This window comes from Anopheles coustani, chromosome 3, assembly GCF_943734705.1.
Source record: "Anopheles coustani chromosome 3, idAnoCousDA_361_x.2, whole genome shotgun sequence".
In the NCBI taxonomy this organism is placed as follows: domain Eukaryota; kingdom Metazoa; phylum Arthropoda; class Insecta; order Diptera; family Culicidae; genus Anopheles; species Anopheles coustani.
The window spans coordinates 76436118-76461380 of record NC_071288.1 but is presented as its reverse complement, the minus strand read 5'-3'; the positions used below and the strand labels follow the sequence as shown (position 1 = coordinate 76461380).

The following is a 25263-nucleotide window of genomic DNA, read 5'->3' as shown; positions in this document are numbered from 1 at the left end:
TGAGTAGATTAAAGTACTGACCGAAAATATGTCAGTTCCTTTATTTGATTAGTTAAAAATTTTCAAAATTAAATAAAATGATATTTTGTTTAGACGTAATAGATAGTTAGATAGTTTTCGTATGAAATGTAACAACAGAAAAATCTACAAATTGAAAATATGAAATACTACTGAAATGTTTTGCCAATTTCTCGTTTCATCGGTCAATTCGTCTTTTTACATCACTAACATATAGTGATCGTATGTGTCGTATAAGTGTATATCCCCTTATTTGTGAGTTCTCAACAATGACTATACAACCGAACGTATTATGCTTCTTAAAAACAAAAAACTTAATCAACTGCAGCGCAATCTAATTTCTAAACACTTCATAAAAATATTTATCATTCGAAACAACTAGCTTAAACCAGTTTAAAAACGTTAAAAATAGTTCATTTTTCCAACATTAAGTGTTTCTACAAGCTTAAATGAAACGAGCTCTTAGAATAAGTTGGTGTGTTAAAATAGTATCTGGTGTTGTGATCATTTACTATCATTTTATATGTCATTTGTTAACCTGATCTTCTGGCTTTAACGATCCCAACACTGTCTTCCTCAATCCTTACGTAGCTTTTTATCAGGTGTGTGACCAAATTGTTCTTTTCTTCTAACACCTTCTTTATCGTAAAGTACCGATAACCTTTCCGTTGATTTAACTGTCATTCCATTACCCGACACCGTTGCTCGCTACTTCGCTACTTTTGAGGGACTTGAAAACGCACCTCTTCAACCGACCGAAGGGCAGTCCACGAGCTGGTGTTACTGATTTTCAAACTGTTTTTAACGAACCAACCAACCACCGTCGCATGTCGCACATATTGCGCCCACGGCCAGGTGATCGTGTGCAAGAGCAACGTCAAATAGAAAATGTATTTTTGCCTTCCTTCCTTACATTCAAAATTGTTGAGTGCTTCCGTAACCAACAAACCGGTGAGCTTGGGGTCGTTCTTAAAGGGAGAGGAGAGAAAAAAAGAAAACGAAAGTGGTTTTAGGAGCAATGTCAGGAATGTGTCGCAAGTTGGCGTGCGGCACGTTTTGGCCGGAGGTTTTTCTTTCGGGGCGGCAATTGAATTCGGGCTCGCTAATGAATGAGCTTTCGAGTTTCACATTTCAAAGTTTCGGCGTTGAAAAGGGAGAACATTATTGACAGTAATTTGGAGAAACTTAACATGAACCAAAGAAACTTTAGTGAGTTGAAGGTCTATACCCAATATTGCTCACGTTTCGTCGGGACTTTGGTTCATTTTTAATTAACAACTATATTGAGTTCAGATCCTTTGATATAAATCCCTTTCACAATACGTTTAGTCTCTATATTGGACCACGATTTGTCAAACATGCGCACTTCAGGAAGATCTTCCCGAACCAATATTTCCGTTACGCTCTGCATACCTGTTAACCTACTTTATGGCACGCGTCCCATTGCCCGGTTGCTATTTTTTCTTTACCCCATGCAGAACATTAGTTTGTTTACTTTGGTTTCCGTTTTGTCCCACCTTTTCCTGAAAATGCCGTAACGATTACCAAAATTGCTGGCAAGAGTGGGGAAATATTGAAATAACTTGGCACGGGGATGACTTTGGGGGTAACCTTCAAACACCCCCCACGAGGGATGGATAAGTGCTAGGCAAGGGTGGGATTTCGCATTACGAACTGACACAATTTCCTAGTTGCGTGTGTCTTGACGTTATCCTCAGCCAAAACCCGTGGACCAACCGCCAACAACCCACACAACTGTCCCCAACTGTCGCGTTTCGTCCGGGTAGGGTTGGGCGGAGGGGCGGAAAACCGCAGGCCAAAGAACCCGCCCTTCTCGAACGAACGCTTCCTGCACGGAACCACACTCTAGGGGTTCTTGCATTTGGGCTCTGGAGTCGTCGTCCGCCGCGCCATCGAACGGTGCACCGCCCATTAATGACGACGACGGCCGAAAGGCTGAACGCTCGGAGTAATAATTTAAATTCCACCGTATGCCAACATATGCGCGGTCAGTTTTATTTTTTTCTCGTCTTTGTGGTACAAAACGTTCGCTTTTTGGCTCGCAGGGCCAGGCTGAACGGTGACTAATTTGGTGCAATATGTTTCGGCGGTAGACCACGTTGTTGATCCGCCTCGATCTGGCCTGATTCTTTCGAGCTTCCGTTTGGTAAGCCTGCAGAACTGAATTCGAGTTCCTGTCGAGTTCCCGGTGGAACTGTGCGTGCTCGAGTGCAATAATCGATCGATTGAATTGTGTTTATGATCGAGCGGTTAAGATAAGCCACGACTCGACAAGATGAGGATTAATTTATTTCTGCAAAGTAGAAAAAGGGAAAGAAGAGGGAAGTAGAGGTCCCAACCATGTTATCTTGCGAAGGGACGATGAATGGTAAGACTTAAACTTTGTAGATAGTCCCAAAAACACAAACGATAATTTTATAACAATTTTGCAAAAAAAAGCGGATAAAAAACGCATGCCGACATGGCATGGATATTTCACTATTAAATTTTCATATTAGAAACAAAATTTGAGAAAATAAGGCAGGAACAAGAATTAATAAAGTTTTAACAAAAAATATTTCCAAAATCGAGCACGAATTCAAATCCAGTTTCTCTTATTCATAATCCAGTATTTCAAAAAAGCCTTCAGTTTTTCTATTTCTAATCTTAAAAGTCTTTGTATTTTAATACACGAAAACCTTTCAATATCGTTTTAAGTTTTGTTTTGATTGGGATCTTTTGACGTCATGTTGCGATGATGGTTTACTACCAATAGGGATTAAACAAATTAATTATAATTATTTCAATGTCGATAAAACCACATTTTTCAGTATGGAAAAATATGTCCTAATAGAAAGCAGTATGGAAAAATATGTCCTACTAATTTCTGAATTTCGAATAGTTGAAATTTATACTATTGAAGAAATTTTCTTTTGGAAGAAAATTTTACATCAAACATTGTTTAACAATAATGACGCATAGGGTAACGGTACCAATAGTGGTGCACTTAGTAATGTAACTAACAATATGATGTAATTTATAAGTGTTAAGAACACAATATGAATCAATTATAATCGATACACGACTTTTCTTCTGGAAAACATCTATTTTCACCGAAAACCATTAAAAATACACGAAAAAAGCGTATATTTCTTCCGATTTGGTTGCTCCTATAATGGTGGTATGGTTTTTTTTTTATTTATTTATTTATTTTTTTTTTATAGTTGTGTTATCGTGTTCCTATAGTGGTGGTAGTACTTGGAAATGACTGAAAATATTTTTACTATGACTTATTTTTTAAACATATTTAAAACAGAATGGCCAAATTACTTAGCCCAATGCATTTTCTTGGTCATAGACCAATGGATTGGCCTCATAGACTTTTTATAAACCAATGCATTTTGCAGCGATTTATAGCCTTAACACGTTGCCATGTCACCCAAAAGTGGGTGACAGTTCTAAAAAGTTCTAAAAAGTTTTTATCCATAAACAAATGAAAATGCAACATAAAAATTATAGTAATATTTTTGTCAATTCTTTTAGTAGCAAAATTTTAGCTTAGCCTGCAAAAATCGTTGGTTTAATAAATGTTTTAAGCAAATTTTATTAAAAGAGATTGTTCTAAAAAAGTGTGCTAAAAACGCTTGGCAGTGAACGTGCTAAGGAAATCATGGCATACCTGATAAATTCTTAAGAAATCCAGCATATTAGTGCAACCTGTTTGGAAAATATTAATTTTGGAGCCTTAATTTATTACGAAATGAGAAGATTTATCGGTTAAACACTCCGCAGAAGATCAAAGAACATTTCATAAAAGAACAAATATCTCCATTGTATTTACTTCGTCGTAGATCTGAAATTTTGTTCCACTACAACCACTATTGGTATTAGCACCACTATAGGAGCACTTACCCTAAGAGAATTTTAATATACTAATAAAAAAACAAAACAAAACAAATCAAACAATCACGAAACCAACGAGAACATAATAGAAAGAAGCATCCCTGGTGCAAAATAGTAGAGATAAATCATCAATCAATTTTTCGTTTCAATTACTCGGTGATATTGCAAATCAACCTATGTATTACATACACCGATTTTTTTGGCAGCGGCTCTTTAACATAACCCTTGTTTTAGCATATTTTTTTAAACAAAAGACTTGTTTTATATTTTTTATTTTTGTGAGTGTAAAATCTGTTTTTTTTTAAATATTTTAATAATATTCATTGAGTGAACACAAAACAACGAGTCATTAATAAAAAAATAAAAAATAAAATGTCTATGGAAATAAAATAATGGATTAATTCCGCAAAAAACTTAATTAAATATGACAGATCGAGAAGGTTAAAAACTGGGCGAGCCGATTGGCGGCAATCTCTTCAGCAATTTCCTTTAATTCCTGGGAGTGGGCTCATAATGGCGTAAAGGAATTATGTTTCTCGACTCTCCAAATTGCCCATTTTCTGCACCAGTTGGAGCGACGGTTAACATCTTTGCGCCATCACCACAACCGACCGGGTAGGCGTTCTTAATTGGCCCAGGCTCTTAACGTAAACCGGGAACGTGCGTGTTCGCCCGATAGCCCATTGGCGCCTATCTGAGGTTTTAGCGGTTTTACGACACCCGCCCCGAATGCCAAGGCCGCACGACGTCAGGGTGCGCCCTAAAGCTGTGGATAGAAAAAGCTCGAACGCACCCTCGCACTGGCCGGAGTTCTTTTCCGGTGCGTTTCGAGGGTGGTCGGTTCCCGAAATATGTTTTCTTCACTGGCCCACCTGGCCAACGGTCGGAGGCCAATAAATAACAATCAACGTGGCCGGCCGTAATGCAACCGTGTGACGAAAAGTTCGAAGCGCACTGCAATTAATCACCTTTATCCGATATGCGTGTCGATGCGGCACGTCTTGCACGTCTTTTCGATGACTTCTTTAAAAGGGCCCAAACACTAGCACCCGCTCCCTTTTGAAGGGCTCCACATCGCCACAGCCACTCTTTCGGGCGTCTTGGAGCAGGAATCGAGTCGAACACACCGTGCAATTGACGCATTGTTGCTGACGTCGTCTCGTCGATGTTCACGGTCAATTCGGTCCGCGAGAAAAAGGGCCAGTCACGGTCAGTTCAAGATTCCGTGTTTGATTTGACGGTTATTTGTCGATCGCGTCGGTCACATTCTTTCCAAGCTTTAAGCAGAATACCAAACCCCGAGTTGTGCTGGATCAATCGATAGGCTTCGTTTGAAACAGCGTCGAAAGGTCTTTCGAGTGATGTAAGAGGTTTTATGACTGCAAGCCTTATTGAAAAGGGCAAAAAAAAACGTTTTTTAAAAATATTTTGATTTTCTACTATGATTTCTCTATCAAGCTTCGGCAAATAAAAAGGATATGGAACACATGGTGCCAAGAAACAGTTACACTACACTCTTCGTGCGCAAACCGTGTGCCATCCGGCATGCATTTATTCACCGAGTTTATGGTGTCTGAGCATGCGGTAGTTTATCGGTTTATCCCCCAAATAACAGCAATTGGCTGTCGGAGCGATATCGCAGCCAATATGTACATGCTATAAATTCCGATCCCCAATCGCATGACCTATGTGTGTCATATTAGCAATCCTCGGAGGGAGCTTTTCGTACGAACCGGCATCGGTTGGTTTCGTGAGCATCATATAAATAACACATATTTAATTTGATACCGATTTCCCCCCGTGTGTGTGTCTTTTGAGTTGAAAAGTGTATTTTCTCATTTTACATATTTTTTTAAGTCATTTATTTGTAGAGAATTAACACTTTGCGCAGTCTTGATTCTGAAATTATAAAAAAAAATAAACAAAAGGGTATGAAATAAAGTGCTAATAATTCGCATCACATCGAGCTTCCTCGTCAAAAAAGGCCACCCGACTCAAAGCCTCTCAAAGCCATATTTACTACTACTACTTCCTCGTCAAATCTTTGAGATTTTTGAAATCCTATCATTCAAACGATGGCCTTTGCAAGCCAACTAGCTTCCTTCACCAAGTATTGCACAGAAAAACGGAAATAAACCACAAAATCGATTTGAACTGCCCTCCGTTAGGCAGGCAGACAGGAGGCAGCAATAGTAGCGACATATAAATTCTGTGCCAAATTTTGTTTATCATAAAAGCTCCCGTTGCTTCCTTTCCGTCCGAGGCGGGCGTGAAACTTGTGCTCCCAAAGCCAATCGGAATTCGCCGAGTTTTATGCCAACCGTGCACGCAAGGATTATTAATCATAGCTGCTTGGAGGTACACACACACACACACACACACAACCAACACCCCGTCGATCGAAGTCACTCCAGCGATCCTATAGGAAGCTCCGAGCAGTAGGCAACCCGTATTTCGGTTCGAGGATCGATCGGATCCGCGCGCACGCCGTCGGGTTTGTCGGGTTGCTAGGAAGATTGTTGATTTTGCGGACACTGTGTCGGAATGTGGCGACACGAACGACCGCCGACCGTCGGCCGGAAACCAGGACCGGTTGGCCTATAAAAGGCGCTGCGGTCATGCCCACGGGCTCTTTAGTTCCGGTGTGTCGCGAAGTTCATCTCGAATAGTCTAAACGGCGGAAAGAAGGAAGAAAGAAGTTCCTTGTACATAGCTGGATTACAATATTTTGTGTGTGCCTGACTTTCCGTGTGTGTGGTGCGTATGTGTGTAAAATAGTGAAAGTGTAAAGGATTATTAAATACTCCTAACCATGAAAACCGGGTACGGTTTGAACACGGCGGATTCGCTCGGATACTTGGGCTACGGTTCGAAGCCGTACTCCTCGCTCAACTATCTCGGCAGCAAGGGATACAGCTCCAGCTCCGCCGGAGGAATACGCACCAAAAGCGCCCTGGACAAGGATACCATAATGTCCAAAGTGAAAAAACCGAAGCTCAGGCAAGCTGCACATTAGTTTGAAATTTTTCCTTGGCATTTTTATTTTCTTCAAAAAATGTATACCGACAAGTTTTATCACATGACCAAAAGAATGTCTAATACCAACTTAAGAGACTTTGCATAGTGTTGGTATGAATAAGGTGCTTAGGTTTAATTTTATTGCTTCCATTTTTTTATTTTTCAAAAGTTCTAATTTGTTGTAAACTTGGTTTACTAGCAAATTGTTTAACCCTTGCAACCAAAGTGTTCATTTTGGTTTCAATAAATTCTTCTACATGTCGAAGACACGACGAAAAATGTCCTACACCCCTTGGACTTAAATTCTCTATCAGATTTGATAGACTCCGTTAGTCGTATCCTTTTGATTACAGAAATAGCAGAATATGTTCACACTATGAGAGATAACTTTAGTTTATCAACAAAGGAATTATGGTGGATGATTGAGAATAATTGTTATATTTTATCATAGCAGTAAAGCATTTATTTTTGATTTTTCAAAAGTTTCAATTTGTTGTGAACTTGGCTCACTAGCAAATTGCAACGTTTATAAGCATCTTGGTTTCTCTAAATTCTTCTACATGTTGAAGAATATCACACGAAGATAACTGTCCTACGCCCCTTGGACTTAAATTCGTTTGCAAAATAGTTTATCAGTAAATTTTGGTAAATTATTGAGAATAATTGCTTTATTTTACGCATTTACTTTAATGGGTTGTATGATATCCAATTTTTTTATTTTTCTGTATCTTCTGTATCTATCGACATTTTTTTAATTTTTAAATTTTTCATTTACAATTAAATAAGATAAAGATTTCAATGTATTAAAATTAAACCAAGTAAGTATTACATGAATAAACAGTTCACAACGATCCTGTGGTACATCCGTTTTCCTATCCTTATTTCTTGCGTTCGTCGTTTCCATTTCGCTAGTCTTATCAGTACCAAAGTATTTCAAAGTACCGCAAAGCGTTGCGTCTCTGCGAAGAAGTTTGTGTATATCGTTTGCTTTTATTTTCGATTTCCCACAACGATGGGATTCTCTTTACTTCGGGGTCCTAGAAGTACCGTAATGCCCTATGCAGAAAAGGGGTTGAACGAGAACATGATCGCACACCAATAATACGAGCAGAGGGAGAGCCTGATACGCACGCGTTCACGTTGTACGTTGCTAGGGGTTACGTGCGCCATGACGATCGTTGTTTACGCTGACCAAACAGACGCAGTTACTTTCGTTTTCCTCCGCACGAGAGGGATAGTCACTGTGCAAGTGTTTGATTGAGAAGTGTGTCGAAGATGAAGAGAAAAGGCTCGACTTTATTGATTATGGTTTGATACCCAAAAAAGTGCGCTGATAGCGAATACATAAAGTTTCGGTTAATTTTGTGGATTAACTCCAGCGAACATGAATACGGAGTAATAGCACTCTCGCTCTCGAAATAAACGATCATAAAGTTAAACTTATCTTATCTTCCTATGTTTCTTTTGGAAAATGTGCAGAAAAACGTCCACCGACAAAGTCGATCTACCGTTGTACAAGAAGAAAACGTTCGACTTCACCGACTATGCGTACCGTGAGGCTGTGAACCGTCTGAAGTTCCTGCTGACCGAAGCGTACGAACCGACGAAGGCAGCCACCAGCTTCTACTATCGCGCCGTCGACGATGGAAAGTCCGAGGCGTCCGACAATCAGTCCGTCGTCGAGCGGCCATCACTTACCGAGGTGTCCAAGTACTTCCCATCGACGGCCGTGTCACGATACGGCGGCGGTGGAGCTCTCGGTCGAAGATATAGTTTCCTCCACCGGGATGCGATGGGCGCGGGAACGTCGGCCGGTGCGCTAAAGCCAGCCACGTCGAACACCAGCTTGCATCCAACGCCATCAGGTGATTGGTGCTCTTGAGATCTCGAGTGGTTTTTGCATCTAACAATCGCTTCCTATTGCAGTGATTGCTGCGCAAAGCCTAGAGGTCGCACAGCCTCCGCCGGAACTGCTTGGTTTCATCGAGAAGCAGGAGAGCTACATCGAGCAGCTGGAGCGCGAATCTCAATACTGCCGGGTAAGTTGCGACTTTTTATATTCCGTATTACTTTCATTCTCGAATACCCACTAATCTCGCAAAAACCATTCACTTGCAGGAAGAGTTGTCAACCTTGCTAAAAAAGGTTAAGGACGTGGTGTCGGAGAATGAAGCCCTCACGGATCGCACCAGAGGTAAGGGGCTGTACCAGCTCGATTCATCCGAGAGCGACGACGTCGACTACGGGGACCGTGTTGGGCGTGATGGAAAGCACAGTAAATCCCTGTCGGGTCCGAACATCGTGTTTGAGTCGCGCATTAGTGAGCTCGAAGCACAACTGGCGCAGTCACAGATCGACCTGAAGAAGCTGTTTAATGAGAATGAGGAAAACAAGCGCAAGCTACTTCACGGTGCGAGTGATGTTGGCAACGCCGATGCCTATCGGAAGCAGGTTGAAAACTTACAACGGTGAGTTTTTTTTTGTGTCACAAGTATCTGAAGGGGAGCTAAACTTTTATATCTTCACTGCTAGGGATAAGCAAAACCTTGAGGAAACGGTACGGAAGTTGCAACTCTCGATTGATCAATTGAAGGACTCCGAAGCCTGTAACTTTAACAAGTCCCAACGAAGCCGGGACATGATCGAGCAGGTGGCGTTCGAGCGAAACCAAGCTGAGATTGAAATACGTCGTCTAAAGGTATGAATACGAGCGATGCGTTTACGACCACCGAGACTTTAATAGTAGAAACTATCGCCCAATAGGATGAACTGGAGCGTCAACACGAGCGTGTTCGGGAGGTCCAGCATGAAATGGCGAAGCGCCTGGCGGAGGAACGGGCCAACGCCGAGCGTCGCTACACCTACCACGTCGATCAACTTGGCGGAGACCTCAGCAGCCAGTGGGAACACGCCACCAAGCTGCAGCTCGAGGTGGAGCGTATGAAACGCATCGAGTCCGACTACAAGCGTGAGCTGAACCAGAAGAACTCCCAAATCGACGAGCTGAAGATGGAGCTGAAGAACAAATCGGCAATCTTTATGTCCGATCTCAACCAGGCCAGTGCGGAGAAGCAGTCGTTGGAGCAGGAAATCACTTCGCTAAGGTTGGTTACCGTAAGATATACTAAAGGGGTGTATGGCTTACCTTTCTTTCATACATTGCAGACTTCAACTGGAGCGTGCCGAACGTCAGGCGAAGGTGGAAGTGTCCCGGTTAAACGCTGAAATAACGTCGCTCAGACAGCGTCTCGATCGTGCCGATGCCGATGTTCTGCACTCGAAGCGGGAAAACCTTAAACTTGCCGACGAGGTGGCATCGCTTGAGAAAGAGGTAATCCGAAGGATAACTCCATATGCCTCCCAAGGGCTTAATAAACTCATTGATCTTCTTTTTCCAGTTAACTCTCGGTGAACTGAACCGAGAGACTCGACCTTCGAAGGAACTGGCGAAAATTATTTCCGACATGGAAGCAAAGCACAGTAAGTGGAATTACTTAGCAAGTTGATACTACTCGCGCATAATGACTGTTTATTCATACACGTGCCAGGGGCATAAGGGGTTTAGGAGGCTACAACTATCGGAAACATACAAAAACCCAACATGCACCTTCAGACCCACCTCAGACAACACACTATATGTGGCCTCTTTGCATAACAATCGGTGCCGCTCGCATATCTGTTCCCAACCGTTTCTGTATGCACATCAGTTGCGTGTCATTTCAACGCCATTCCCCACAACCTTTGCTTTGCGTGTGTGTGTTCGTTCTCGATCGCCTAGATCTTCTAGTCAATTGCTAGTTCACTTGCTTGTTTTATTCCCCATGTTTGCGATACTTATGATTCCATTTGTTGTTCTCGTTTCTCGATCCCACCACCAATGCTGCAGATCAATGTTTGCTGAACACCCAGGTTATTGTTTATCATTTCATTCGAATGCTTAGAAAACTGGAAACCAATGCCTTCCGACGCCTCGTGTGTTTTAGGAATCATGAATTTCCACCGCCAAGATGGTTTGATTCGTTTTGAAAGGCCGTTGTAACAACCGGAGTTTCGAAACGATCGGACGCCACCGTGCCTCGGAAGGAGGTCGTTCTCAATAGTTTATCCATGAGCTATTTTACAATGGAAGTCTATAACTCTGAATCCATCTCTTGGGTGCCCTAGCCCCCAGACTAGCCTACTAGGTAGATTCTTGTCGAAAGAATGCTCCATTGACCTGTCAACCGTGTCCCGTCTCAGTGAAGAACTTGTTCGTTGAACTTGCTTTACACACGGTGGTCGTTTTCCAAGTTTTTCTTTCCTTTTCATTTTTTTTTTTTTGGTTTATTCCTCTAGTCCCTGAGCGAGAGATATCAAAGGGCTTCCAACGGGCACCCCCTTGTTAAACGTTCTCCCTTTCCGTACCTTGCCGCTCAACATCAATCTTTCTTCTTCCCCTTCTCTTTCTTTCCGGTTTCGTCCGTCAACACCGTTCCAGCCAACACCGTTTCCGAACTCGAGGGCATGATACAAGATCAAAAACAGCTCATGGAAAAACTAACTGCAGAATGCAAAAGCTTGACGCATAAGTTAGAGGACACCACACAGAAGCATAAGTACATAACAACATCTTTCTTCTCAGTTGTCGTTTGTTGATCCCTTCTCATTTTGTGTCCATTTTTTTCTATGTTTGTTTCCGTTTCGGAGAGTGAAAACTACTAGGTTTGCCGTGTCGTTTGTGTTTTTTCCTCCTACTTCATTTGTGGTTTGCAAATTAAGGACATTTCAGAAATATTTATGTACTTAACATAAGCGATCAAGTTGTGTACCACAAGAGATCTAATTTAGAAATTCTAGTTTAGCCTTCCTGCCAATTGTACATAATCAATTTTTTAAATCATATTTTAAACCGGATTTGGTTTTAGTTTTTGATTACTAATTTTGTAAAAAAGAAACTCACACACTACTCTACACTATGATACAAAATGGATCTCCCCAAGCATGTGTTCCGACCCAGCTTTTGGAAGATAGACTTCCTACCTGCACTTTTCGCTTTCGTTCGTTTGAGTGGTTTTTGGTGCACGCGTTCCGGGTCCTTTTACTAACACCGACTCCTCCACTTCATCATGCTCCACCGACACCACCATCACCACCACCACCACCACCTTCATCAATCGTAGACGCGAGCGAAGGAAACGGGTCCGCTTCACGGGTATTAACTCCTTCTACGATCATCACAACCCACACCGCAACCACCAATATTCAAGCATCCGTGAGTCCGCAACGGAACTGGGAGTTGCTGGAGGAACCCCCAACCCATGGCCATACCGGACCGGAGGAGGATGCCCCGCAAAGGAGTCTTCGGACAACTTCGGAAGTCAACAGCAACCAAACCACTACTCGCCCCTGCTCGCGTCCCTTTGTGAAAGTAACCGATGGCAAAGGGAACACGTGGAGCGAGGGGGCCGTGGGTTGCGGCCAGACATCGCACCCTATTAAGATCGACGTCAATGTGCGCTTCGGTCGCCGGCCTACCGGAAACGGTAGCCCTGTTGCGGACCAGCGTGACGAGATGTCTTAGGGAAACCTCCCAATACTTAACCAGGCCCTGCTATAGGTTTCGTTTCGGTTTTTCTATGGAGTGATAGTACGTAAGCCTCAAGTACTCTGATAGTGCAAGTCGTGCATGCTTCGTGAGTAGGTAGTTTATCGCACCCGTTACTGTAAGCAGAAACGTATCTAATTTAAACAATGATGAAGGGTTTAGTTGTTTGTGAATATACTCATCAGCGTCTAGACCAGCTTATCTTTAGTTCCCATCACTTTCGTTTTGTTTCTTAATGCTTCTTCTTTTGGTTTCCATTTATTCAATCACCGTGTAATTATGATTTCGGAACGTTGTGTCCCGAAGAGAGGAAAAGCGGGAACTGCGCCAAACAAACTCGGAGCTGATGGAACGTCTGAAGCAAATCTGGGCCAACTACAAACAGATCAGTCCAGCGTTCCGGAAGTCAAGCGTGGCGAGCTCGTCCTGCGGGGACTTGGCAAACTCTAATCCAGCCCAGCTCGTACAGGTAACAGGGGCGTAAAAACCCTACTAACCGTGTGTTTTCTTGTTCTTTCCTTTCTTTCTCTCTCTCTCTCTCTCTCGGCATTCCTCAATCTGCTGTGACCTAAACTTGCGACGTTTAGGCAGGAGATAGACTATCTGCAAGAAAATTTAGAATACCTCACGAAACATATTAATCCAAATAATACTAACGCTACTAGCAACGACACTAACCAATACGCTTCGACAAATCCCATCGCTGAGGTCACTGACCGCTACTCGAACTCGACCCTACCAGCCACCGCCGCCGTTGCGTCCTCCTACAATCCGATCGGGGGAGACCAGCAGCAACACGGTGTTGGCGCATACGGTTTGACATCCGATACGGCTGCCAGTATCGCCGCCGCCTACGCAAGCCCCTCCCCGAACCAATCGATGGCGCGGGACGATGTGAACAATTACGAAGGTATCGAAGGTTCACTGTCGAAAGTTCTCGGACAATGGATGTGCACACTTGCAAGCACCACTCAATTGCCTCACCGGCGCAAAAACACACGCTTTTTGGTACCGATTCACAAGCCGCCGGGTTTCCGAGGCGAGAAAATCTATGCCCAACTTTTGTTCGATCGCAAACCTGGTGGTTTGTATTTGCATCGGCTCATGTTTTGGGCTCCATCTGGCTTGCTATTGTTTGCTTCTGTCGTTCTTAGGGTTCACATGCAAGTAGCAATGAACATGGCCACAAGCAAAATGGCCGAATTCTATTAACCTCGCTTTCCCACTGCACAGTAGCAGCGCAAAGTTCTCGGTGATCGTGAGACGAATATGCTAACGATCTGTTGTTGTTGTACTTTTTCGTTGAAATTTCGGTTGCCAATGAAACATACAGCTCGCTTATTTTGCGCTCCTCTAGTGCCGCCGACTACTTTGATTGTTTGACCAATTGTTTTGTTCGTGTCGTTGTCGTTCTCTAGCAATCAACGCTGGCTCACGGCCCGGAAGTACTACAGCACGATATCCACCAGTACCAGCACCAACCAATGGTCGAACACCAGCGAGCACCGTCGATGACGGAGCGGCCAATGGAAGTGGCGGAGGTAGATATGCCGGAGCCACCGGAGCAGGAAAATCGTCTCGACCCGAGTCACGAACATCCGATCGCCAGCAGTACCCCGCGGGCACGAAGCAACCACCCGAGTTGTCCCGCAACAATTCCGTCATCGACTACGGCAAGTACGAGACGGGTGAGAGACGAAGCGAGTCACGGCTGTCCCGTAGCTCCGTCACCAACGACGATGGAGGGGGAGGAGGAGGAGGAGGAGGAACAGGATCATCAGCGGGTACGGTGCGCCCAGGAGGCGTTCCGAAGGAGCCAGAGTATGGACGCGGAGCAGTGGAACAGGAGCGTCTGTCACGAGCCAGCGATTCCACTAAACCGGACAGCACCGGAGGCGGCGGAAGTGGCCGGCTGTCGCGAGAATCCGTGGCCGACCAGCAGCGGACCTCTCGCCAATCGATGCAGTCACTCGTCGGCTCACAGGGACCAGCCGGATATGGGCAGGATCCCATGCAATATGCCACCTCTGACACAACCGACCCAGCAGCGGCAGCAGCGTATGGACAATCTCAACAGCCATATGGAGACTTTGCATACCAGCAGGCCGGTGGAGAGCAGTACCAGCCGCTGGACGACCAATCTGCCAGTGCCATGTACGGCGAGGGATACGATCCTTCCCAGCAGCAACAGCAATACGATGGATATGCAGAACAGCAGTACGATCAGCAACAGCAGCAGCAGGCCTACGACCAGCAGCAGTACCAAGGCTATCAGCAATCATATGATGCACAGCAGTACGCCACTGAGCCGGTTTATGATGACACCAGCTACGCCACCGGAGCTGGCACCGTGCAGCAGCAACAGCAGCAGTCTCCACAAGGCGCCCAACAGTCACCAACACAAATATCAGCACCAGCAGCAGTATCCGCACCTCCCGTTGCACCTACACCAGCACCAGCAGTCGCACCCACTCCAACACCCGCTCCAGCGGCAACCGGAACCGGCAAACAGCAGCAGCAGCAGCAGCCAGGAAAATCCGCAGTCACAGTGGAACAGAAGGAAGGCAACCGAACTGTGGGGAACACACGCTCTGGCGCATCGTCCCGGGCAGGAGCCAACGGACAGCGATACAAGCAACCGTCCGGCACGGGACGGTAAGACCCCGTGCTGCCATCCGAGCAGCAGCCGGCCTCGCCAGCACCTTCCACAAACGACTTGCGACTTTCGGCCGATCGATAGCTATCCGCATATTAGCATCAGCAGTCCGAGCCTGTTCGGGAGCAGTCCGGACATTAGTCTCACGCCGTCGCCAACGTCGACAGTGCTGAAAAACTATGACGCGGCCAGCCCCAATCCTCGCTAAGTCGTGGCCGGCGCAAGCGACGATAGTTGTCTGTTTTCCAGCTGTGTGTGGTGTTGTGAGTTTGAACATGTTTTTTATTGTATTTAACTTAGGTTTCCCTCCCTCCCTTCTCAATGCCCGTTCGGGCATATTTGTAGTGATACCTGACGCTCTTGAAAATCAATAAATGAAACCCTAGAAGGAATTAACTACTGTGTTCAAAACTATCTTCGTACATATAAATCGTAGCCAACAGTCTACATTTGATAAGTTATTATTTCAGAACTCATCTCCGGTAAATAGAAGCAAATCTTTCCACACATAAGAACAGATTTGAAACATAAAGTGTGTCCTTAAGTAAATTAAGCCAAGGAAAGTGCGCTCTTTGTAGCGCCTCTAGTGGCGCCAGCCGGAAACTAAAAATTTTAGTAGTAACTAATAACGATTCTAGATGTGTACAATTTTGTTTTCACTGAATGCCGTACAATTGAATCGTTTGCACTAGTCATCCGGCCGGTCAAATGCTATCTGCGAATGATAGCGATTGTGATTCGATAGCGATTGTGATTCGATAACGATCAAATGTGTGGAATGATAGCAATTGTGACATTTCGTATCAGGAACCAAGGATTGCGTGCAGGAACCCCGGAATTATTACGAACATACTTTGCTTTTTTTCTGGTCCTTGATTTCTTCTTCTTTTAGACAATTTGTCGATCGTTACTGAAGCCAGGTTCAGAGTCTGGTGGAACAATGTGCGGTGATGTGCGCTGTAGACGAAGATCATCCATTTGTGATTTTTTTTTTGATTGACAAAATTTACCAAATTACTTCCGAATAGACTGCTGTGTTACAAATTGGCAGAAAACAAACTGTAAAATTTGAATTTCTTCGAACCTGTTTTCAAATCTAGTAGCCTTTTATCAGAAAATACTTCGAAAATAGTCTATAAATTAAACGCAAGCAAGCTAGAAGCACAGGATGGAGTGCAGATGCCAAATGTTTCGCTCCGCGGTAAAAGGACTAAAAAAAGCTGTTACTCGTGTGTTTTCTCCTTTTCTTTGCAGGAAGGAACCGGACTGTGAAATCTGCAAAATGGAGGCAGAAGAAAAAGAAAAACTGAAAAAAGTATTCGCAAAATTGAACAAAAAGAAATTTCGATACACGCAAGAACAAAAACAACGCTGGAGAAGATTACAGCCTATTTTATCATCGAAGAACCGCATGGGGACATGGATCAGAAAATACTTCGAAAATAGTCTATAAATTAAACGCCGCAGCAAGCTAGAAGCACAGGATGGAGTGCAGATGCCAAATGTTTCGCTCCGCGGTAAAAGGACTCAAAAGAGCAGTTACTCGTGTGTTTTCTCCTTTCTTTGCAGGAAGGAGCCAGACTGTGTAATCTGCAAAATAGAGGCAGTAGAAAAAGAAAAACTGAAAAAAGTATTCGCAAAATTGAACAAAAAGAAATTTCGATACACGCAAGAACAAAAACAACGCTGGAGAAGATTGCAGCCTATTTTATCATTGAAGAACCGCATGGGACATGGATCAGAAAATACTTCGAAAATAGTCTATAAATTAAACGCCGCAGCAAGCTAGAAGCACAGGATGCAGTGCAAATGCCAAATGTTTCGCTCCGCGGTAAAAGGACCCAAAAGAGCAGTTACTCGTGTGTTTTCTCCTTTCTTTGCAGGAAGGAACCGGACTGTGAAATCTGCAAAATGGAGGCAGAAGAAAGAGAAAAACTGAAAAAAGTATTCGCAAAATTGAACAAAAAGAAATTATAATATAATAATTATAAAGAATACTTTTTTCAGTTTTTCTTTTTCTTCTGCCTCCATTTTGCAGATTTCACAGTCCGGTTCCTTCCTGCAAAGAAAAGGAGAAAACACACGAGTAACAGCTCCTTTGAGTCCTTTTACCGCGGAGCGAAACATTTGGCATCTGCACTCCATCCTGTGCTTCTAGCTTGCTGCGGCGTTTAGTTTATAGACTATTTTCGAAGTATCTTCTGATCCATGTCCCATGCGGTTCTTCAATGATAAAATACGCTGCAATCTTCTCCAGCGTTGTTTTTGTTCTTGCGTGTATCGAAATTTCTTTTTGTTCAATTTTGCGAATACTTTTTTCAGTTTTTCTTTTTTTTCTGCCTCCATTTTGCAGATTTCACAGTCCGGTTCCTTCCTGCAAAGAAAAGGAGAAAACACACGAGTAACAGCTCTTTTGAGTCCTTTTACCGCGGAGCGAAACATTTGGCATCTGCACTCCATCCTGTGCTTCTAGCTTGCTGCGGCGTTTAGTTTATAGACTATTTTCGAAGTATTTTCTGATCCATGTCCCCATGCGGTTCTTCGATGATAATAGGCTGCAATCTTCTCCAGCGTTGTTTTTGTTCTTGCGTGTATCGAAATTTCTTTTTGTTCAATTTTGCGAATACTTTTTTCAGTTTTTCTTTTTTTTCTGCCTCCATTTTGCAGATTTCACAGTCCGGTTCCTTCCTGCAAAGAAAAGGAGAAAACACACGAGTAACTGCTTTTTTTAGTCCTTTTACCGCGGAGCGAAACATTTGGCATCTGCACTCCATCCTGTGCTTCTAGCTTGCTGCGGCGTTTAGTTTATAGACTATTTTCGAAGTATTTTCTGATCCATGTCCCCATGCGGTTCTTCGATGATAAAATAGGCTGCAATCTTCTCCAGTGTTGTTTTTGTTCTTGCGTGTATCGAAATTTCTTTTTGTTCAATTTTGCGAATACTTTTTTCAGTTTTTCTTTTTCTACTGCCTCCATTTTGCAGATTACACACTCTGGCTCCTTCCTGCAAAGAAAGGAGAAAACACACGAGTAACTGCTCTTTTGAGTCCTTTTACCGCGGAGCGAAACATTTGGCATTTGCACTGCATCCTGTGCTTCTAGCTTGCTGCGGCGTTTAATTTATAGACTATTTTCGAAGTATTTTCTGATCCATGTCCCCATGCGGTTCTTCGATGATAAAATAGGCTGCAATCTTCTCCAGTGTTGTTTTTGTTCTTGCGTGTATCGAAATTTCTTTTTGTTCAATTTTGCGAATACTTTTTTCAGTTTTTCTTTTTTTTCTGCCTCCATTTTGCAGATTTCACAGTCCGGTTCCTTCCTGCAAAGAAAAGGAGAAAACACACGAGTAACTGCTTTTTTTAGTCCTTTTACCGCGGAGCGAAACATTTGGCATCTGCACTCCATCCTGTGCTTCTAGCTTGCTGCGGCGTTTAGTTTATAGACTATTTTCGAAGTATTTTCTGATCCATGTCCCCATGCGGTTCTTCGATGATAAAATAGGCTGCAATCTTCTCCAGTGTTGTTTTTGTTCTTACGTGTATCGAAATTTCTTTTTGTTCAATTTTGCGTATACTTTTTTCAGTTTTTCTTTTTCTACTGCCTCCATTTTGCAGATTACACACTCTGGCTCCTTCCTGCAAAGAAAGGAGAAAACACACGAGTAACTGCTCTTTTGAGTCCTTTTACCGCGGAGCGAAACATTTGGCATTTGCACTGCATCCTGTGCTTCTAGCTTGCTGCGGCGTTTAATTTATAGACTATTTTCGAAGTATTTTCTGATCCATGTCCCCATGCGGTTCTTCGATGATAAAATAGGCTGCAATCTTCTCCAGTGTTGTTTTTGTTCTTGCGTGTATCGAAATTTCTTTTTGTTCAATTTTGCGAATACTTTTTTCAGTTTTTCTTTTTCTTCTGCCTCCATTTTGCAGATTTCACAGTCCGGTTCCTTCCTGCAAAGAAAAGGGGAAAACACACGAGTAACTGCTTTTTTGAGTCCTTTTACCGCGGAGCGAAACATTTGGCATCTGCACTCCATCCTGTGCTTCTAGCTTGCAGCGGCGTTTAGTTTATAGACTATTTTCGAAGTATTTTCTGATCCATGTCCCCATGCGGTTCTTCGATGATAAAATAGGCTGCAATCTTCTCCAGTGTTGTTTTTGTTCTTGCGTGTATCGAAATTTCTTTTTGTTCAATTTTGCGAATACTTTTTTCAGTTTTTCTTTTTCTTCTGCCTCCATTTTGCAGATTTCACAGTCCGGTTCCTTCCTGCAAAGAAAAGGAGAAAACACACGAGTAACAGCTCTTTTGAGTCCTTTTACCGCGGAGCGAAACATTTGGCATCTGCACTCCATCCTGTGCTTCTAGCTTGCTGCGGCGTTTAATTTATAGACTATTTTCGAAGTATTTTCTGATCCATGTCCCCATGCGGTTCTTCGATGATAAAATAGGCTGCAATCTTCTCCAGTGTTGTTTTTGTTCTTGCGTGTATCGAAATTTCTGTTTGTTCAATTTTGCGAATACTTTTTTCAGTTTTTCTTTTTTTTCTGCCTCCATTTTGCAGATTTCACAGTCCAGTTCCTTCCTGCAAAGAAAAGGGGAAAACACACGAGTAACTGCTTTTTTGAGTCCTTTTACCGCGGAGCGAAACATTTGGCATCTGCACTCCATCCTGTGCTTCTAGCTTGCTGCGGCGTTTAATTTATAGACTATTTTCGAAGTATTTTCTGATCCATGTCCCCATGCGGTTCTTCGATGATAAAATAGGCTGCAATCTTCTCCAGTGTTGTTTTTGTTCTTGCGTGTATCGAAATTTCTTTTTGTTCAATTTTGCGTATACTTTTTTCAGTTTTTCTTTTTCTACTGCCTCCATTTTGCAGATTACACACTCTGGCTCCTTCCTGCAAAGAAAGGAGAAAACACACGAGTAACTGCTCTTTTGAGTCCTTTTACCGCGGAGCGAAACATTTGGCATTTGCACTGCATCCTGTGCTTCTAGCTTGCTGCGGCGTTTAATTTATAGACTATTTTCGAAGTATTTTCTGATCCATGTCCCCATGCGGTTCTTCGATGATAAAATAGGCTGCAATCTTCTCCAGTGTTGTTTTTGTTCTTGCGTGTATCGAAATTTCTTTTTGTTCAATTTTGCGAATACTTTTTTCAGTTTTTCTTTTTTTTCTGCCTCCATTTTGCAGATTTCACAGTCCAGTTCCTTCCTGCAAAGAAAAGGGGAAAACACACGAGTAACTGCTTTTTTGAGTCCTTTTACCGCGGAGCGAAACATTTGGCATCTGCACTCCATCCTGTGCTTCTAGCTTGCAGCGGCGTTTAGTTTATAGACTATTTTCGAAGTATTTTCTGATCCATGTCCCCATGCGGTTCTTCGATGATAAAATAGGCTGCAATCTTCTCCAGTGTTGTTTTTGTTCTTGCGTGTATCGAAATTTCTTTTTGTTCAATTTTGCGAATACTTTTTTCAGTTTTTCTTTTTCTTCTGCCTCCATTTTGCAGATTTCACAGTCCGGTTCCTTCCTGCAAAGAAAAGGAGAAAACACACGAGTAACAGCTCTTTTGAGTCCTTTTACCGCGGAGCGAAACATTTGGCATCTGCACTCCATCCTGTGCTTCTAGCTTGCTGCGGCGTTTAATTTATAGACTATTTTCGAAGTATTTTCTGATCCATGTCCCCATGCGGTTCTTCGATGATAAAATAGGCTGCAATCTTCTCCAGTGTTGTTTTTGTTCTTGCGTGTATCGAAATTTCTTTTTGTTCAATTTTGCGAATACTTTTTTCAGTTTTTCTTTTTTTTCTGCCTCCATTTTGCAGATTTCACAGTCCAGTTCCTTCCTGCAAAGAAAAGGGGAAAACACACGAGTAACTGCTTTTTTGAGTCCTTTTACCGCGGAGCGAAACATTTGGCATCTGCACTCCATCCTGTGCTTCTAGCTTGCTGCGGCGTTTAATTTATAGACTATTTTCGAAGTATTTTCTGATAAAAGGCTACTAGATTTGAAAACAGGTACGAAGAAATATAAAGTCTCCTGCGTCGTTTTTCCTCTCGCTTGTATCGAAATATCTTGTTATTCAGTTTGTCGTACACTTTTTTAAGCTCTTTTTTTTTCTTCAGCCTCCATTTTGCAGACTCCACAGTTCTGTTGCTTCCTGCCTTCCTTTTGCTTTAGGAATAGATTTTAGATTTAAAAAATACCACACTTGCCGCCAATCATCGAAAAGGACGAAACAGACTACGAACTAAGAAGTATTCTAAATAGGATTGGGGTAATACAGGCGCTACAAGAAATCTTGCCTGGGCGGAGAATGTAACGCGAACTTATTTTATATAAAAAACTTTTTAACATAGGGCATAATTTAAAAAAAAGTTACATAGATAGCTTTCAGACTATTTAAAAGCTATCTATTTAATACTTTTTTAAATTTAATGAATTTTATTGCACGCTTAAATAGCTTCTCTACCTTACCATACCAAGTTTATCGCTATATGGTTGATAAAATGAGTGCAACGATTTCTTTCGTGGGGTTCTCTAAGTGGGCGAAAACTGGCACATTACCCCTTCTTTGGAATGAAAGAAAATTTATAACGTTAAACTTACGATCACAACCGACCACATTACTTGAATTGTGTTTTTATATGTATTTTCACCACATGTTTTATTGAGATTATAGTATCTTGGGAAATTGATTTTTTGATTGATTATAAATTTAATAACAAAAGGCTTTAGTACAGATCCTTGACAACATCAAAATACAGAGTATTTTTTATTTGATTTGATACATCGATCAGCCGATTCCCTTGGAAAGGCAATGTCGTCAATGATAATCACTATTAATTACTCACATAATGTCTACCATTATCATAAGTCTGGAAGCTGCTTGATGATGACAAAAAAAAGGTTGCGTAATAGGGCACAATAAGCATCGTACTTGGCACTTTACTCGTTGTGTGAATCATTCACTGTATAACGATTGCGATAGTGTTCTATCCCTGGTTTGTTTGTTTTTTCACTATGCCTACCGTTTAAGTCAGTTATACTTGATTCGCAGTGGCCCTAGCTGGCCGCCGGAATGTGATGTTTTCTTTTTTTTCATACATTTTCACTTCTCTTGGAACGGATCTTTAGCGATGTACTTGTCCAACGCTTCGTTACTTTCCGGATCCAGTGCCGAAAGGGCAGAGAAGCCTTCCTCATCGACGAAGCAAATCTCGTGGCCGTCCGGATCGGCCAAAATGATCACACGTACCGTTGCCTTTCCGGGTGTGTCGAGGGAAATGAGTGGCGTCAAGATAGTTCCGTTAGCGGCCTGAACCATCTGATCGATTTTGGGTTGTTCATCATACGGCACCGCGAACGCAATTCGTCCATACGCTTTGGCTCGATCGAGTGCCTTACCCTGCTCGAGCTGCGACAGTTCCAGCGCGAACTTTCCGTTGTTAAACGAAAGATCCAGCTGCTTGTCGCTAGTCGATCCAGCATCCAATAGGGGCATGGCGAGCGTATCTGCCCAGTATTGCCGTGATTTCACGATGTCGGTGACGTGTAGAGCGACACGCTGCACCGGATCGGTACCAGCAGCTGGGGTTTCCGCCACGACAAACACACGGTACCCGTCCGGCGAAACGAGAACTGCCTGGTGGCTTCCATCCGTCACCTTTTCCACCGGGTATCCGTGCTTCGCGGCACGATCGATGATGTCCGTTGATTTGATCGTCATGCCGACAAAATCGTTTCCCAGTGCGTACTCCTTCACTCCATAGTTGTACGTCAACTCGATTACGAAATGAGACGATTCCGGTCCATATCCGATCATCGTTTTGCTCCACCGGTTGTCGTACGGACTGATAACGGGAAAACAAGTAACGAAATAAAAACTGGTACCCCTGGAAGCGAGCAGGAAAAGGTAGCTCTCAATCTACAAACCCATTACATGCCGCATCGCAACCTTGCGTAAATTCTTCGTGACGCAGCACCTGTCGTCGAATAGGAAAGTGAACGTTACTTTGTGACCGGGACTCGTTGCGCACTCGAATGCGACCTACCTTCATTCCCAAGATTTCGCGGAAGAAGTGGATGTTCTTAGCGCGATTGCCGATTTTGAACACATAATGCAACGCACGTGCTGAAACCATTTTTGCGCTGTTTACCGAAATGTTTGAGATTACGATAAGATTGCACTTGAAACGGTGTTTGTTTACCACAGAAAGAACGTCGGCAGAACCGCCCGGATCAGTTGTCAACCACAGACTGCAGTTTTCTAGTGATCGGTACGGGATTTTATTCAAGAGATCGACATTATAACCTTTTCATACTGGTTACCATTGGCGACAAAGCGAAGGCACTGGACTGTTAAAATATGGGTTCGGGACCCAGTTTGACAAAATTGTGCCTCATGGTAGTTCGAACCTGGGAGTTTGGGGTTTATCATCCTATTGGAGCCTATTGTCTTCACATCGACTCATTACGTGACTAATTTGACTCACCTCGTGTCTGAATCGGGTCACATAAAATTGAAATATATTCGTATCAAATCAGAATTGAATCAAATCGAGCCCCAAACAAATTAAATCTGATTCAAATGTCGAGCGAATCAAATCTGATCCGAATCCATTAAATAGGAACCAATCCTTTAGAATCCGTCAAGGGATCGAATCCCAGTTCTGCCAACTCTAGCGAATATTGTTTGTCATCATCTAGCATTTCACCGCATACGATCAAGAAGTGTAGCTCGCAATTTAAGTTCAGTTTTCATCGTAAAAAGTGCAGCAAAAATGGCCCTAGCCGAAATTTGTGGTCTTTCTCAGAGCAATGTGTTCGGTGGAGCATCGATGGGCAACGATTTCTTTGCTCGCGACATCATGGTCAACACGCAAAACCTGCAAAATAACATGTCCCTAGCTGTACCTCCGTTTCAAGATGTAAGGTTAAGCTTGCTGTTGGGATGACTTTGTTGTTTTCTATTCTACATCATGAAATTTATTTCTTAGCCGGCTTTGAATTTGGCTAAACTTCAAGCCGCTGGTGAATCGAGCGGAATCAAGATGGAATTTGATCACGGCACAACCACCCTCGGCTTCCGGTTCCAGGGTGGTGTTATTCTGGCGGTCGATTCCCGTGCCACCGGTGGGCAGTTCATTGGCTCGCAGACCATGAAGAAGATTGTAGAAATCAACGACTACCTGCTCGGTACGCTGGCTGGCGGTGCGGCCGATTGCGTCTACTGGGACCGTGTGCTGGCCAAGGAGTGCCGTATCTATGAGCTGCGCAACAAGGAACGAATTTCCGTGGCTGCTGCCAGCAAAATTATGTCCAACATCGTGTACTACTACAAGGGGATGGGACTGAGCATGGGCATGATGTTGGCCGGATACGACAAACGAGTGAGTTCATCGGACCCTTTTGTTCTAATGGGCAATTTTTCTGAAGAGTTTGTTTTACATTTTAGGGCCCTCAGCTGTACTACATCGATTCGGAAGGAACGCGCACTCCCGGCAAGGTGTTTTCAGTCGGAAGTGGGTCCATTTACGCCTATGGAGTGCTCGACTCTGGCTACCACTGGGATCTTACGGACGAAGAAGCACAGGATCTGGGCAGACGTGCGATTTACCACGCGACACACCGTGACGCCTATTCCGGTGGTATCGTGCGTGTGTACCACATCAAACCATCCGGATGGGTGAACATCTCGAACCAGGATTGCATGGATTTACACTTCAAGTTCCAGGAGGAGAAAAACAAGAAGTTTGGCGAATAAGTGTAGCGGTTTCAGTTGTGTTTAATACTTGAAGAATACTTGGAGAATAAATTTCGGTCTAAGGACAATTCTATCTAATTTCAGTAGACATTTTTTCAATCAGTTTTTTTTATTTCTACTTGCACGGTGCGTACCGTATTGTATACATGTATACCATCTATAAAATATATTAGGTCGATTTAATATTAAGCGCGTAAATTCCTTATTTTGATTGAGTAGTGGAATAAATATGATTTATGGAATGTTGAAAACATTTTGTTCCCGGGGTAGTTGCCAATTACAACGGTGAAAGTAAATAGCAAAATTTTGGCTTAAAAG

The 25263-nt window shown here is 43.1% G+C and overlaps 3 protein-coding genes across 3 annotated transcripts; 2 read left to right on the top strand and 1 right to left on the bottom strand.

Annotated features, from left to right (window-relative positions):
* Positions 1 to 6733: 6733 nt before the first annotated feature.
* LOC131259521 (coiled-coil domain-containing protein 158) lies at positions 6734 to 15554 on the top strand. Its single transcript, XM_058261027.1, has 11 exons — positions 6734 to 6921; positions 8419 to 8804; positions 8866 to 8978; positions 9058 to 9407; positions 9472 to 9637; positions 9703 to 10043; positions 10105 to 10270; positions 10338 to 10419; positions 11417 to 11534; positions 12830 to 12992; positions 13942 to 15554. The coding sequence occupies exons 1-11, from the start codon at positions 6734 to 6736 to the stop codon at positions 15385 to 15387; spliced, it is 3519 nt and encodes a 1172-aa protein (XP_058117010.1). The 3' UTR covers positions 15388 to 15554.
* A 6634-nt stretch (positions 15555 to 22188) lies between these two features.
* LOC131259565 (glyoxalase domain-containing protein 4) lies at positions 22189 to 23478 on the bottom strand. Its single transcript, XM_058261080.1, has 3 exons — positions 23234 to 23478; positions 23115 to 23164; positions 22189 to 23032 (listed from the first exon to the last, which is right to left on the bottom strand). Exons 1-3 carry the CDS (start codon positions 23321 to 23323, stop codon positions 22291 to 22293), a joined length of 882 nt encoding a protein of 293 aa, XP_058117063.1. The 5' UTR covers positions 23324 to 23478; the 3' UTR covers positions 22189 to 22290.
* A 414-nt stretch (positions 23479 to 23892) lies between these two features.
* On the top strand, positions 23893 to 25033 carry LOC131259561 (proteasome subunit beta type-5). The gene is made up of 3 exons (XM_058261077.1): positions 23893 to 24109; positions 24179 to 24571; positions 24637 to 25033. Exons 1-3 carry the CDS (start codon positions 23963 to 23965, stop codon positions 24943 to 24945), a joined length of 849 nt encoding a protein of 282 aa, XP_058117060.1. The 5' UTR covers positions 23893 to 23962; the 3' UTR covers positions 24946 to 25033.
* Positions 25034 to 25263: the final 230 nt, after the last annotated feature.